The 17,031-nt window shown below is 37.2% G+C and overlaps 1 protein-coding gene across 1 annotated transcript; it reads left to right on the forward strand.

The window, feature by feature from the left end:
* Positions 1–3,015: 3,015 nt before the first annotated feature.
* Positions 3,016–3,948, forward strand: LOC311167482 (olfactory receptor 14J1-like; the record flags this gene model as incomplete). Its single annotated transcript, XM_084228502.1, has 1 exon — positions 3,016–3,948. One exon carries the CDS (start codon positions 3,016–3,018, stop codon positions 3,946–3,948), a length of 933 nt encoding a protein of 310 aa, XP_084084628.1.
* Positions 3,949–17,031: the final 13,083 nt, after the last annotated feature.

The following is a 17,031-nucleotide window of genomic DNA, read 5'->3' on the forward strand; positions in this document are numbered from 1 at the left end:
TTTATTTTATGTAGGACTTTCAGAAAAGAAAATGTGAAAAATCTTGATTATCTTGTTTAAAGTAAAGGCTTATATAGAAAGGGAAAATTGCCTTGAAATAATACTAAAAATGAACCTTTTCTCCCTCTTCTTTTTATCCCTCGTTTTATCCCTTTTTAAAGTTGTGCTCACAGCATACTAAATACTAGTTAGATATGACTAACCCATAATGTGACAAAATTCTTTTTACATACCCACAAACACACAGATGATTGGGGTTAACATATAAATTATACATAAATATATATTCATATGTATGTAATGTTATATTGTTTTTTCAAAAGGCAGAAAAGATATGTAAAGTTTTAAAGAATAAAACAAAAATTGCATTTAATTTCACTATGTGGCTACCATATAAATCATTATCAATAGATGATTTAAATTAATAGAAGACAAGACAAAATACTTCTGGGTAAATCACACAATATTTTCATGCATATGGAAAAAATCATTTTTGTTGGTTTCTATAAGGTAAAGTGAGCAATCTTCTCCCATGTACCTAGGCATAGAAACTCTTGGAGCCTCCAGAAATCTCAGTTATTAAGTTTCAGTTGCAAGAGACAAGGGGCTCCTCAACAGTATAAAGTCTTTTCTATCAACCTCAGACTTAAACAAATCCTTGATTAATTTAAATGGTACACTACAGAAGCTAGAAGCATCAATCACCCTCGGTGTTCAGAACATTAATACAGGAACATGAATGGATTTCAGCCTGTAAAACTAAAAAGGAGGCTCATTTTCCTGTGGGTCTCAACCATCAAATCAGGCCAACAATACATAAAATAGTTACAAACAGTATCAATCCCTCACCATTCAGAATATTAAGGCTGTTATGTTTTTTTTTTGTTTCCTTATATGCTTTATTCTCTGCTTATTCCATGTCTTTAGAACATGAAATGTATGTAATATATCCAAATAGCAATCAGATCCAGTAAAGCATACTTAATACAGTTATATTTTTAGGATTTGTCAATACTTTTGCTGCAGTACTAATTTTAAATGAACATAGTTTTCTATATAAGAATTATTCAGATGATGATTTAAAATATCATTTAGATATAAAGTTTTGTTGTTGGCATACAGACTGTTTCAAAACTTTGGCTAAATAATTTGCTCTTTTCCACAGAAAATGCACAAATTAGGCCATACTGCTTGCCTGTTTTAAGATTTTTCTTTTTGTATGAAATAAGAATAATATTTAATATTTTTATTTTTATTTTTTAAAAGATTTTTTTTTTATTTATACAAGAACTGTGGTACAGGTCAGAGGCGCGGGAGGGTGAGAGAATTCACCATAGACAGAGCGTGGAGCAGAACAGGCAGATGGATCAAAGACACTGCTGAGGGGAGCAGCTGGCAAGAATGGAGAGGTCTGTCATGTCATGTGGGTATCTCCCTGGCCAGATGGGAATCGAACCCGCACTGCAGAGGCTGTGACAGCTTCAAAGCACGATGTTCAACCAGCTGTACCACCGGGGAGGCCCAATATTTAATATTTTTATTATTAATTTTATTGACAACATTGATTTTGGGTCTACATTTTCATTTTCAGGTGTATGATACCACTAGCTATCTTTATTCATAATTAACAGTACTTAGGGCCTCCCCGGTGGCGCAGCGGTTGAGCGCTGGGTTGCGAAGCTGCCCGCGGCCTCTGCGGTGCCGGTTCGATCCCGGCCACCGGAGGAGGGTCCCACATGGCGCGCAGACCTCTCCTGCCGCCCGCTGCTCCCCTCAGCAGTGTACTTCGGTCCTTCTGCCTGCTCTGCTCCCCGCTCTGGCTCTGGTGAATTCTCTCACCCTCCCGTGCTTCTGACTGTACCCAGTGCTTGTATAAATAAATAAATAAATAATAAATCTTTAAAAAAAAAAAAAAGTACTTAGTATTTTATTTTTGCTCTTAACTAATGTTTCGGGTTCAAACATTAAAATTCATATATTTCTATAATATTTTTATTTATTTGTTTATTCAAGCACTGGGTACAGTCAGAAGCGCTGGAGGGTGAGAGAATTCACCAGAGCCAGAGTGGGGAGCAGAACAGGCAGAAGGACCGAAGTGCACTGCTGAGGGGAGCAGTGGGTGCGGCAGAAGTCTGCGTGCCATGTGGGACCCTTGCTGGCAGCCAGGGATTGAACCGGCGCAGCAGAGGCTGTGGGCAGCCTCAAAACAAAGTGCTCAACTGCTGCGCCACCGGGGAGGCCCTGCAATTCATATTTATTCAATATTTTATTTAATTAGGTATTAGAGTAGAAATATTTTGCGTGTATATATTAGGTATGTAATTTTCTCAAAAAAAAAAAAAACAACACGGTGAAAGTTCTGTTATACATTTCATTTGGGAAATTAACATTTTTCAGATGAGTTTGGAGTTTTATGTGAATTATACTGGTTATTTATATATCATAAGTATTGTAAAATTTCTATCAATTTTAAGTTTCATAATTCCATTCAAAAGAGAAAATATATAAAAATGAGTGATATTTCCCTCATACATAAAATAAAAATTAAATAGCAGTTATATAAATCAGTTGTTGATAGAATGGCATATGATTAGGTAGAGTGATTCATGAAAAAGAATAGGAAACTAAGAAACGTTTATAAACACCATTGTATGGACTGGCAAATAAATCTAAAGGAAAATTGAATATTCTGGCCCTTAATTAGTAAAATTATTTAAAGGTTGTATTAATTTTATTATGTATATTATTATTTTTCTTGTCTATGATGAAATGGGCAATACTATTTAAAATCTTGTTTACCCCTGTTTCCATAACTGAGGCAAGTAAATGAAATTTCTTGACATAATTTTTAGTCTCAGAACTACTTCATATTTGTGATGAAGTGTGATTTCTTCAAATGGCTTTTTGCCAAACTTGATTGAGTCCAGGTAGATTAGTAGGTTAATTAAATTTCAATATTCTTTCACGGGCTCAATTTGTCTTGCAGCCAACAATACTGGGAAATTAAGAAGGACTATGGCTAATCTCACTTTGAGTGGGTTTTTTCTGATGGGATTTTCAGACAAACCTGAGCAGGAAATCATACTTGCTTCTCTGTTCTTAGTCTTCTATCTGGTGGCATTAACTGGCAATGTCCTAATTATCACAGCAACTTCCATGGACAATAGTCTCCAGTCACCCATGTATTTCTTCCTGAAACATCTCTCCTTTCTGGATCTGTGCTACATTTCTGTGACTGTGCCAAGGTCCATTTATAACACTTTCATCCACAGTGGCTACATTTCCTTCAGGGAATGCATAGTGCAGTGTTTTGCTTTCACTCTCTGTGCAGCTTTTGAGATGTCCATGCTTACAGTGATGTCCTATGATCGCTACGTGGCCATCTGCCTTCCACTGCGCTACGAAATCATCATGGATGTCCGCACCTGTGTCCACGGAGTGATAGGTGTCTGGATCAGTGCGGTTATTACTGGAACCATGCACACAGCTGGAACTTTCTCCATCCATTTCTGTGGTTCCCATATCATTCACCAGTTCTTCTGTGACATCCCCCAACTCTTGAAACTCTCCTGTTCTAATGAGTACTTCGGCGAGATAGGGGTCAGTGTCTTCTTGTCTCTAATGGCATTTCTTTGCATTATCTTTATTGGTCTGTCCTACACAAAAATATTCTCTACTGTGCTGAGGATGCCATCTGCTGAGGGCAGAGCTAAGGCTTTTTCTACTTGCCTTCCCCACCTCGCTGTCGTCATTTTATTCATTTCAACAGGTGTCTTTGAGTATCTCAAGCCATCTTCTGACTCTCCAAGTGCACTGGACACTTTGCTCACTATTATGTACACGGTTGTGCCCCCAACACTCAACCCATTGATCTATAGCCTGAGAAATCAAGCTATGAAGGCAGCTTTAAGAAAGATTTTCCAAAGAAAACTCTGCTTTTTTTGTTGAGGCACTTCTGTAAATTCTTGGTTGGGATACAAGTTCAAAATAAATTGGGAAAACTATTGCTTTAAATAAGTCAAAATGAACAAAAATTAAATGAATTTATGAAAGAATAAAGACTGAGGACTCAATCTGGGAACAAGCTCCTGATAGTTCCGGAAAAGCTGTCTGAACTTTGATCTAGTCAAGAGGAGTTTATATGACTTACAAGGGAAATGTTTCAAGATATGATAGCAGCCCATTTTGTGTATTTCTGTGATGTCTTCTGTGCATTGAGAATAACCAGAAAAAAATGCTAAGATTTTCCCTATGGTATATTTCTTATTATGGAAGCTGGGAGTTTAAGCTTTACTGATCTTTAGTTACTGATCTGTCCACAGGCAGTGGGATCTAAAATGCTTTTTCCCTCAAGAGCATTTTTCCTGGGCTCAGCATCTTCAGTCCAAGGCCCAGCTGCATCTTAGTTCTTGACTTGTGCCCCTAATTTGGGACTGTAACAGTGTGGTCCTCAGGGAAAGGGGACGTTCCAGATTGCCTTTTGTACCCAAGGTAGGGGGGAGCTGAGCAGGGAGTAGTAGAAGCTGGAGAGAAGACTGAGAGAAGTAAGGAAAATGGATGGAGAAGGAGACCTAGAAGAGGCACATGGAGCAGAGAGAGACAAAGAAGCTGCCCCTGATTCTCAGCCTTGGGATTGTTCCAGGGATTTGCGAGACATGGAAGGAGACACTTAAAACAGATGTGGTTGAGAGACCTTGGGGAGGTTAACAATGCAGCATTTACCTTGATTATGATTTTGCTCTTTTCCTTCCTGGCCCTTTCTGCTGCTTTTCTAAGGGTCCCGTTTGGAAGGTGCTTTAGATTTGTGGCTAGCTTTTGGGCCTCAGCAGCCTCATTTTGGGCCAACCCTATTTGGCTGGACATTTACCCACAATAGAATGGGTCACTTGGGTGTTTTGTGTGAAAGCTATTTTACCCATTTTTTTCCTTCTCTTTATTTCACACTAATTGTATTAAAGTTGTTTACATTAAAGGTCTTACACACTAGAATATGATTTGTTTTGATATGGTGAATGGCAGAACCTATTTAAAGTGGGCATGTTTGGGAGTTCTAGGATGTCTGTCACCCTGTTCAGTAATAGGATGAGGGAAAAGGGTACCCATTGATGTCAGTTTGGTCAACCAAACATAGCATAATCAGGCAAAAATAATTTAACAGAGAAATGAGCATAGGGAAAGTTGTCATATGAGAAAGTTGTCAGAGTAGCTATCTAATAAAAGATATTCACAAAATAGCTCTGTAAACACTATTCCTTCAAATGCAATAGATTAAAATCTAACCCCATGAAACTGGGTGTGCAAAATTTCCATAATTTTAAAGAAGTTAACATGATACCTTCAAGAATCATACGTGCCAGGATGACAGAAAATAATAAGCATGAGATTCTTTTCTCAGTTTGAGTTACACTGGAGTTGGAATATTATGTGATACACATGAATTGATGAGAACAACCAGACTCGAGCGCCCATTAACTCTGGCTTTGCTAAGGCTCTATGAACCTCACAGGACTCCTTGAGCAATATATTCAGGTCATTCTGGGAAAATCTTATACCATATTTTGCATCTAAAAATGCAAAGGCTTAATTGCCATGCATGTGGGAGGAATCTTTAGACAACACAATAATCTGTATATTATTAAAAGGATGCTGTACTAACAGAAATAAATGTATTTGAAAAATAGGGGAAAATGTACATAGGAGTATAATGTTCAGTGATTGGAGTATAAAAATCATGGATGGACTGATAACATAACACAAGGGAAGACATAAATAGTGAACTGAAATAAAAGTTTTCAAATGTAAAAATAAGATTTTCCACCAAATGAGCAAATGAAGCAGTGACAAAACATCATGAGAAAGTGATTCAATCATAAGTGACAGAAAAGAAGACTCTAACATTGACTTATAAAAGTTCCCAAACATCATTTGATATTTTTCCATGCTTTGAAGTCATGTAAAGAGACAACATTTAGGGCCTCCCCTGGTGGTGCAGCGGTTGAGCGCTGGGCTGCGAAGCTGCCCACAGCCTCTGCAGCACCGGTTCAATCTCCGGCCTCCGGCGAGGGTCCCACATGGTGCGCAGACCTCTCCTGCCGCCCGCTGCTCCCCTTAGCAGTGTACTTCATCAGTCTGCCTGTTCTGTTCCCCGCTCTAGCTCTCGTGAATTCTCTCACTCTCCCATGCTCTGACTGTACCCAGTGCCTGTATAAATAAATAAATAAATCTTTTTTTTTAAAAAAAAAGATGAGTTAAAAAAAAAAGACAATATTTAAATAAATAATTTTCTTTTTTTTTCCCCAGAATTTATGTAGATATAAATGTTTATGTTTGAGACACAAATATTCCCTAATATATGTAAATGAATCTGCAGGTACAATACTTATTGAAACTTTAAAATAACAAATGCAAACATTAATGATTACAGTAAAAGTTTTACTATTTCATCCTTTGCTTTCAGTAATCTATTTAAAAATTATTTTTGCATAAAATATAAGTTGTAGTTATTTTATATTTTCTAGGTTTTTATATTTGTTTTAATTTTTTAATTCTTTTTTCTTTCAATCATTTTTTATTTTTTTATTTATATATATTTTACATCATTCTTCATTTTTGTAGAGTGTATCTTTTCTCCTTTCTGGTGTAGTTCCTATAATATTCCCACCACCAATTCACCCATGCATTATCACCATAGTCCCTTGTGCTCTTCCTCCCCCTGTTTTGATCCCTCCTCCTCCCAGTCAGAATATCCCTGATTTATAGTTGCCTGTTAATTTTGTATTTTTTTATTTATTATAATCATTTCTCCCCTGATCCCTTACTGGTTTCCCTCATATTCCTCCTATAAGTGAAACCATCTGATACTTTTCTTTTTCCTTCTGGCTTATTTCACTGAGCACAATCCTTTCCAGCTCCATGCATGTTCCAGCAAATGGCATGGATTCGTTGTATAAATATACCACAACGTTTTGATCCATTCATCTGTTTTGGGGCATTTGCATTGTTTCCATATCTTGGCTATTTTAAATAGTGCTGCAATAAACATAGGAGTGCATATTTCCTTTCAAATTAGTGTTTTTGTGTCCTTTGGGTAGTTGCCTAGCAGTGGAATCACTGCATCATCTTTAAATAAGTTGTTTCCTCAATTAATTACAATGCCATTGACTGAAAAGTTTTTTTTTTTCTGATGAATATCACCTTTGTTATGTCAAATGATGATATAGGTGTGGGAGATGCTAATCTGTTCAATGGATGTGTGTGTGTTCATGCATGTAATATCAAACTCTGTATTACTGTAGTTTCACAGTACCTTACTGTGTATGGACTCTGTTTTCCAACTCACATATTCTAGGCTTCTCTATTTCTTTTCTTGATATGTGAAAAGACCATCTAGTCCTGTTAATCCTAACAATTCTTCAGATATGTGTTATCACCTTGTAACAGGGTGGTCCCCAGGAAATGGGGAGGTTCCATGTTTCCTGCCTCACTCAAAAGGAGGTGGTGCTGAGCAAAGAGAGAAGAAGCTGCAGAGGAGACTGAGGAAGAAAGGAATCAGGATGGAGCCAGAAGGAGACCTGGAGGAGAAACATGGAGCCTAGAGACTCATGAAGAAACTACACTTGCCTTTTGATCGTGGACTGGGTGACACAGATGTGGGTGAGAGACCCGTGGGGAGGTGACAATGATGGTTTTGTCTTGATTTTGATTTAACTCTTTTCCTTCCAGACATGTCTGCTTGTTTCTGATCCTTTTCTGTGGGTCCCCACTGGAAGATGCTTTAGACTTGTGACAGGATTTGGGGCCTTGTTCTGGGCCAATTCTGCTTGGGTGGACTTTTTACCCATGAGGGGATGGGTAACTTGGGTGCTTGATTTAGAAACTAGATTCTTTGCCTTTCCTGTATTGTTTCCTAATTGTATTAAAATTCCTTCCCATTAAATTCTCATATGTTTTGTATTGATGCAGCAGATGGCAGAGCCTATTTAGAGCAGGCAGGTTTGCTGGGTCTGGGCTGCCCCTCTTCCTGTCCTGTAACATCCTTATATGATTTTCTGAAGTCATTTAAATTTTGAAATTCTAAAATTCTTCACTTTTCCTGAATTTTAATTTGTATGTCCTTCTTCATGAGCTCAACAACTTACAAGTTTACACATTTTTATGTTGTATTTTCTCAGACATATGTCTTTGTTATTTTATGCCATCAGAAATCATGAGCTATTTCTCTCATTCCTTAAAGTAGAAAATGTATTCTTCAAATTAAGGAGCACAGGTAAAAGTACTGAATGGTTGACTTAAAGCCTTGAATACTATTCTTAGTTCATAAATGTGTGACACATTGACAGTTAGTTGAATTATTGTGTTAAAATGATAGTTTATTTATTGTAGAAACCAATTTAGACCCATTTTGTGACATTAAAGGATTGGAGAAACTCATGTCTGAAATGACAGCCATGGATAAAGACTTGCTTTTAATAATGAAATAAATGCATGCTTGTTAACTATTTGGTTTGGACTTAACCTTGAAGAAATGAGCTTATTTTCCTAGCAATTTTTATGTGATACTTGTTAGAAAAGAAAGGAGGCCAAGATTACCAGATAAAAATGAGCTTTATTAGAAGTCCAGTGAGGTGACAACTCTCTGCAGGCCAAGAGTTGAGCCCCTAAATGGGAAAGAAAGTTTTTAGGGTCTGGCTACTGCTGGACCTTTATCTGCCAGTGGGGATCTGCTGGAATCAATTTACTGACAGCGTCGAGGGTCTCTCCTGCCCTAGAGGGTGCGTTGGAATTTACTGCAGGGGTGGGGGGGCGCAGGGGTCCTGTGTTGCTGTCAGCTAATGTCTAGTTTAGCTTATCCCTGGTATCTTGGATACTGGGGCAATGATGGGTTTCATGATAGGCCTGTGTGTGCTCTCTTCAATACTAGTCAAACCATAGACCACACACGTGATTCTGAAAAAAATGGCTACTTGTTACTTCCTCATTCAAAGTGAAATTACATTGTTATTTGGTGCCATACGATTAGGAGGACAGTGGTGATGGTGCACAGGTGCCTTGGGGAAGGAAATTCTATGGGGACTCATTTTGAGGGGATGGGGGGAAGCAAATATTGTTTAAAAATAAAAAATTTAAAAAAGTATAATCTGAAAGCCAAAGGAAGTGAACATTTCAGGTAACTCTATTGATATTCATACTAACCACTTATAAAATCAATACAATTTAGAATATTTTCCTCACATTCAGTGCCAAAGATTAAATTAAACTTGAGTTACTTGGTAATTTGTATCCGTGTGCTCTGTGTGTCTTTATTTTTTTTTTTAATTTTTAAAAAAGTTTTATTTATTTTTTTTCCCAAGAACCAGGGTACAGGCCAGATGCATGGGAGGGTGAGAGGATTCACCAGAGACAGAGTGGGGAACAGAACAGGCAGACTGGCAAAATATACTGCTGAGGGGAGCAGCAGGTGAGGCAGGAGAGGTCTGCTGTACCATGTGGGACCCTTGCAGGCTGGCAGGGGTCAAACCGGCACTGCAAAGGCTGCAGATAGCTTCACAGCATGGCACTCAACTGCCTGTGCCACCAGGGGAGGCCCTGTGTGGATTTATTTTAATCCATGTTTTGCTATCACTGTATTAAATGAGAATAATTTCCCAAAAAAAAAAAAAAAAGATTAGGCTGTACTTCACTGCTTCATTAATAGTAATCCGATGGTATTTACCCCTTTTCAGAAAAGGGCAACGTTTATTAGGCATTGCAAATATTATGGACTTAAAATTAAACTAATGAGGGCCTCCCCAGTGGCACAGGGGTTGAGCGCTGGGCTGCGAAGCTGCCTACAGCCTCTGCAGCATCAGTTCGATCCCGGCCACCAGCAAGGGTCCCACATGGCATGCAGACCTCTCCTGCCATGCCCACTGTTCCCCTCAGCGGTGTGCTTCGTCAGTGTGCCTTTTTTAGTCCCCGCTCTGGCTCTGGTGAATTCTCTCACCCTCCTGTGCTTCTGACTATATCCAGTGCTTGTATAAATAAATAAATAAATAAATAAATAAATAGTTTAAAAAATTAAACTAATGAATTGCTGAAACAATGAATAGTACTTAATTAAGATTTTGGGGGTATTCATCTCTCAACTTATGTCATGATATTTTTCAATAATTTTGCCCAATAAACACAAACAAGTTGAAATTCCATGTTACTAGGTAAGACCATCAAGACAGCTCAGCAGAAAAAAGAAACTTTGTAGGAACTGTTGTGTCAGTAACACCACACTGATAGAGAAACAGGAGTCTAGAGTAAGCTGCACCATGTAGAATGCTGCTGAAGAACAAGATCCTGGCCTTTTTATTGATAAAATAATCATACAGTGTCAGTTGTAAGGGAAAGGAGGAAGAAAGGAAAAGGGGAAGGATGAAACTAGAAAATGTACTGTTATCTACGGTATCAAGGATTGTGAGTCTGCCCTCCAGGCACATCTCATCTGCTTGATGACTCAGCATTGTAATTGAGATAAAGCTGTAGATCCCCAGCCAGGGTTTCAATCTCATCAACAAGCTATTCCACTGTTCAGCTTCTGGGGTCCCTTGTCATATATCAGTCCTCCCCAATCCCCTCCCCTGGGGTTCCAGGGCATAACTTATGATGCATAGCCTTCCCAGAGTGATCAAGCTTTCTGCACTTGATTGATTTGAAAGGCACCTTGCAAAGTTGGGCTCCTAATAACTAATTGACTGGGCAATCCTGTCCTAATAGGAATAAGGAGCTGTAGGTAACAAAATGGTGGCCAAATAGGCCACTAAAAATTAGCAGATCCACAGGAACAATAAATATTATTCCAAGTTTTGACCCCAGGGTATTTACAAAGAACATCAAACACCTGCTGCGTTTACTAATTATTCTTATGCCAAAAGATTTCATAGCCTAACCTTTAGAGACCAAAGAAGGATTGAAATGGACTTATGTTTCTCCTCAGTTCAGAATGTTCTGAATATGACTGAATTGCAGGACTTTGAGTGAAGTGTCAGCTGCTCACACTGACAGCTTCTCCTACTGTTGAGGAAAGATATTCTTGAATATGCTCTGGTGAGTTTCTTTAAGTTTTATAAAAAGATAGATTACACAGACTAATGGAAAGCCCATAAACTACTTAATTTGAATTGGTGAGATAACAAGCTACTGCCATTTAATTGTGAAACATGAAATACTAGGTATGATTATTTTAATGGAAATTAGGAATCTGGAAGAGGACATGGTAAAGTCTTCCCTTTCCAGAATCATTTTATGGACTGCGATTCCTACCTCCTGGAAATGTTTTTCTTTAATAACCATCATAATATAATGGCTTAAAAGACATTTGAGATATTTTCCACATCAGAAATCATTGATAAATTGTTAAGTGCAATAGAAAATTTTATAAATTTAGAATGGATCAAATATTTTATTGAAAGCAAAATAATTACATTTTCCAGCATCATGAAATAAGGATCAACAACAACAACAACAACAACAACAACAACAAAAAAAAACATAGAAAATGACATGCTTCTTGTAATTCCAACTTTATTATTCATTTTCATTCATAGGGAAAACTCTGAATTTTTTTTTAAGATTAATTTATTTATTTATACAAGCACTGGGTATAGTCAGAAGCATGGTAAGGTGAGAGAATTCACCAGAGCCAGAACGGGGAACAGAACAGGCAGACTGATGAAATACATTGCTGAGGGGAGCAGCGGGCATGGCAGGAGGGGTCTGTCGTGCTATGTGGGACCCTTGCCCGGCAGCTGGGGATCGAACCAGCTCTGTGGAGGCTGCAGGCAGCTTTGCAGCCCAGCGTTCAACCGCTGTGCCACCAGAGAGGCCTGGGAAAACTCTGAATTAAAGAAAACTCTGGAGTGGACTTGTGAATGGTCATTATTTTCAGAATACAAAGAAAGTTCCTGAGAATGAAAATAACTAGTAAAAATAATTAAATGTATCTTAATACATTTAGAAAAGACTTATATTTTATAAACATTATGTCTATGTGAACAGTAAACATTGTTTAAGAACATCAATATGACCTAAAACTGTGGTAAAAGTTTTGAATTTTTTAATTCCCCCTTTGTTATAGCAGAGTGAATAAACTGGAGAGAATAAAATAGTAAATTAAAAGTGTAAAACCAACTTAATGTTCTGATCAACAATGAAAAAAGTGATTTCATTGAAGAAAACAATGTTACTATCATTATGTTCATAAACAGATACTCATAAAAATAGACAAAAAATATTGAGTTTGTTTGTAAGAACCAGCAAGTTACATTCATGTCCCATCATCATATACTGTTTTTGTACTTGGTACCACAGACAGTTGTGCAGCAGCATATTCAGTAATCTTAGAAAGTTATCTATAACCCAAATGTGACGTAATTGTTTTTGCATTCACACATACTCATATACATAATTGAGTTAATATGCATGATTTTTTTCCTTCAAAAGGAAGAAAAGTTATATAGTTTTAAAGATGCAAACAAATACTGCATTTGATCCCTCTATTTGGCTCCTGTGCTTATTAATGTAATTGCAGATTTAAATTGATGGAAGACCAACCAAAATACTTTCGGGTAAGTAAGCAATATTTCCACACATATGGAACTGAGTCTCTTTTTCTTGGTTTCCTTAACAGAAAATAAAAAATTTCTCCTATACACAGATATGGAAGTTTCTGGGGGTTCCAGACACCTCATCTGCCATGTTGAGTGTGTCATCATAATCTTTAGAATGTCAGATGTCACCTTAAAAGTGTCTCCTCAATGTGGTCTAAATATAAAATAATCATTTCATTTAATGATAACACTCCAGAAGACACCCACACATATACACAATCACATCCAAACACAGACAATAAGGCTGAAACAATTTTCCAATAAGTTTCCTTGTGTGTGCAAGCAACTCCCTCATTAGTCAAGTCTTTTCTATCAATCCAGACAATTTTCCAATTAAATTACATAAAACCCAACAGGATTTACAAACATCAATCACCCTCAGCTTCCAAGTAAATTATTCTGGTGCATCCATGGAGGTTAGGCTGAAAAAATAAAATGCAGGATCATTTTCTTATGTGTTTCAGGTCAGGCTAACAAATCAAACTGTTATAGGGCAACCCCGATATAAAATAAAATGGGTTGCCTGGCTGTGGGTCCTCACCCACGAGCTTAAAAGGGACTTATTAATACTCCACTACAGGCACACACAAAAGGTTAATAAAAAGGTTTATTTACAAGGGAAAGGGAATTAAGGAAATGTACAACTCAGGGAGAAAATAGGGAAATAAAGTCTTTAATGCGTCCTACCTGATCCGCTGACCTGGAAACCCAAAGGCACTCTCAGAGCTGGCCAAATGCTGTGAGCTGGCGGGGAGCCCAAATGGGGGAACCCCTCCAAAGCCCAAGTGTCTGGCTTTATACCACACCTGGCTGCTTAACCCCACCCTCAGGTCCCAGCCACCTTCCCTTCCATGGTGATGGGATTTGGAGTTCCCATTGTCTTTTGGCTTTGGTCTGGAGTTGGGGGTGGAGTCTACAAAGCCTGTATGGAATTAGCTTTAGGACATCCTTTTCCCCCTAACAAAACCAGTAATAAGGATAATCATTCCCTCACCATGCAGAAATTATTACTGTTGTTATGTATTATATTTCCTTGTATTCTCTATTCTCTGCTTACTCCAACATTGAGTATTTACACATATTGATAACATACAGTGTGTGTGTCTTCCTTCTATGTCATCCACATAGTGATCAGATTGTATTTCAGAAAAAAATGTCATCATTATAATTTTCAAGACCACTAGAATATTATTATGAACATAACAACTCAAGTTCAATTTTAGAATTTGTCGATATTTTTGTTACGGTGCTAATTTTAAATGAACCTAGTTTCCTTAACTAATTACCAAAGAATATAATTAAAATGGTCTCTAGCTAAAAATTACATTCTCTAGGTGGTAGATTGTTTCAAGTCTTCTGCTAATAATTTTCTCTTTTCTGGATGTGTGCACAAATTTGATTTTACTACATATTTGTTTTAACTTTATATCTTGATTTTTATTAAGCAAATATCATATTTGTTTATTTTTAATTTTATTAGTTTCATTTAAGTAATGTTGATTTACAAAACGATATGTGATTTGGGCTTTGACTCAGACCTCCTCAGATGTATATACCAATAGATCAGTTTCTCTATAATTAATAGAACTATTTTAATTTAAATGTTAACTAATTTTATGAGTACAAAAATTGTTTGCATAGTTGTTTTGTTTTTGTACTCAGAATGAGTGTAAATTATATGTATATTGGTTATATTTCATATATATATGTTTCCATTTATTTTTATAAAAATACACTTGGGCAAGTCTGTTCTTTTTCATTTTCAGAGGGAAATTAACATTTTACAGTAAACATTTTTATGATATTTTATGCTAATGATAATGGTTATTTTATATATGATTATTGCATAGGTATTATTAGCTTGATTTTCAATATATTATTTATTGAGAAAATATTTAGTCAGATGAAAAAACACGAGGCATGTATCCTCTCACATAAAAAAAAAATATATATATAAAATTGCAACCACAAATCCATTGTGGTTGCAATAGTATAAAAAGAGATAGAATGATTAATAAAAAGGAAAAGGTAGATAAGAAACTTCATAAATGTGAATGTATTAAGTATATAAAACTTTTAAATATAAATAAAAATTAATGCCATACAGCATGGTAACAATATTATGCATTTAACAATGTATTTTAGGGCATTCATGGTATTCTATGCGTTAAGTCTCAGCACTATCACCAAAATGGCCTGAGTTGGATCCCTGACAAGGGAGCTGACCCACATGGCACAACAGACCTCTCCTGTCTCATCTACTGCTCCCCTCTGCAGTGTATTTCAGTAGATCCACGTGTTCTGTTCCCCATTCTGTCTCTGGCGATACTCTCACCACCACACCTCTGGCCTACACCCAGTTCTTCTATGTTAAATAAATAAATAAATAAACAAACAAACAAATAAATAAATAAATAAATGTTCAAATATATATTATTAATTTTATTATATGTGTTTGGGCTTTTTTTCACTGAAATGCTCAATAATCACATAATCATCTCCCTAACCTATGTTTTCATGACTGAGTCAAGTAAAATAAAGTGCTCCACATGATTGTTAGTATTGACAAATACTTTCATATTTATTTATGAAAGTAAATTTATAAAATTTATTTATTTCTTCAAATAACTTCATCCTTTCCTTCACTGAAAGGTTATGTAATAATAATTTGTGAATAGTTCCATTTTGTCTTATAGACAACATAACACAGAAATGATGTGTGATGGCTATATGAAGGAATATGGGGAATTTCACTATGAGTGGGCTTCTACTGTTGGGATTTTCTGCCACAGCTGAGCTAGGACTTGTCCATACTTCTCTGTTCTTAGTCTTATACATGGTGGTGGTAACTGGAAATATCTTCGTTATCACAGCAACTTCCATAGACAATAGTCTCCAGTCACCCATGTATTTCTTCCTGAAACATCTCTCCTTCCTGGATCTGTGCTATATTTCTGTGACTTTGCCAAGGTCCATTCACAACTGTTTCATGCACAGAGGCTACATTTCCCTAGGGAAATGCATAGTGCAGTGTTTTGCTTTCACTCTCTTTGCGGCTGCTGAGATGTCCATGCTCATGATGATATCTTATGACTACTACGTGGCCATCTGCCTTCCACTGCACTATGAAATCATCATGGATGCCAGCACATGTGTTCATGGAGTGATAGGCATCTGGATCAGTGGGGTCATCTCTGGAGCCATGTACACAGCTGGCACTTTCTCCGTGCATTTCTGTGGTTCCCATACCATTCACCAGTTCTTCTGTGACATCCCCCAACTCCTGAAACTCTCTTGTTCTAATGAGAACATCAGTGAGGTTGGGGTCAGTGTCTTACTAGCTGCTATGGCCTTTCTTTGTGTCATCTTTACTGGAGTGTCCTACACACAGATATTCTCTACTGTGCTGAGGATGCCATCTGCTGAGGGCAGAGCTAGGGCCTTTTCCACTTGCCTTCTCCACCTCGCTGTGGTACATTTTTTTTTTTTATTTCAACAAGCTTCTTTAGTTTCTCAAGCCACCTTCTGCCTCTCCAAGTGCACTGGACATTTTGCTAACTATTATGTACAAAGTTGTGTCCCCAACACTCAACCCCATGATCTACAGCCTGCAAAATCAAGCCATAAAGTCAGCTCTGAGAAAGGTTTTCCAAAGAAGAAAAGACTGACTCTTTTGTTGTGGCCCATTGTTAATTCTTAGTTGGGAGACAAGTTCACAAAATGTTGGAAAACTGCTGGGTTAAATAAATTGAAGTGAGTGAAAATTAAATGAGTTTATGAAAGAATCAAGGCTGTGGACTCAAGCCTGCGAACAACCTACAGATAATTCGGAAAAGCTGCCCAAGCTTTGTGCTCTTGGATGAAGATATTCTCTAATTTCCAGGGGAATAAGGCAAGGATCTGGGGAAATGTCTAGTTGTTGTTGTCTGTGCATTGATTAAAAAAAAAGATGAGAGTGTCATCTACCCAGAATTGGGAGAGTTAGCTCTTCCATAAACCTTGATATCTGTCTATTTTGAAGTTACTAATTTGCCCAGAGAAAGCAGTTTCCAAATGCTGTTTTATCTCAAAGTACATTTTTCCTAGACATAATATATTTAGGTCCAGACCAGTTAAATTTTCACTCATGACTGTGTCCTTTAGTGAGGAATAGAGGCGGGGGGGGGCAAACTGATACCCAAATTGTGGTGAGCCAAACAGGCAACCAGAAATTTACCGGTAAATTGAGAAACTAGCACATTGACTGTCATATCAGTCATTCAGTAGCACTATGAAAATTACTTTCGTAAACAGTGTAAATTAATATGTCGCCACACAAAATTCGGTGTGAGAAAAAGTTCCATAATTTTAAAGAAGCCAGTGTAGTCTCTTCCCTGATGATTTCTGTCAGGATGAT

This window comes from Talpa europaea, assembly GCF_964194135.1.
Source record: "Talpa europaea genome assembly, chromosome: 2".
Taxonomy (NCBI): Eukaryota; Metazoa; Chordata; class Mammalia; order Eulipotyphla; family Talpidae; genus Talpa; species Talpa europaea.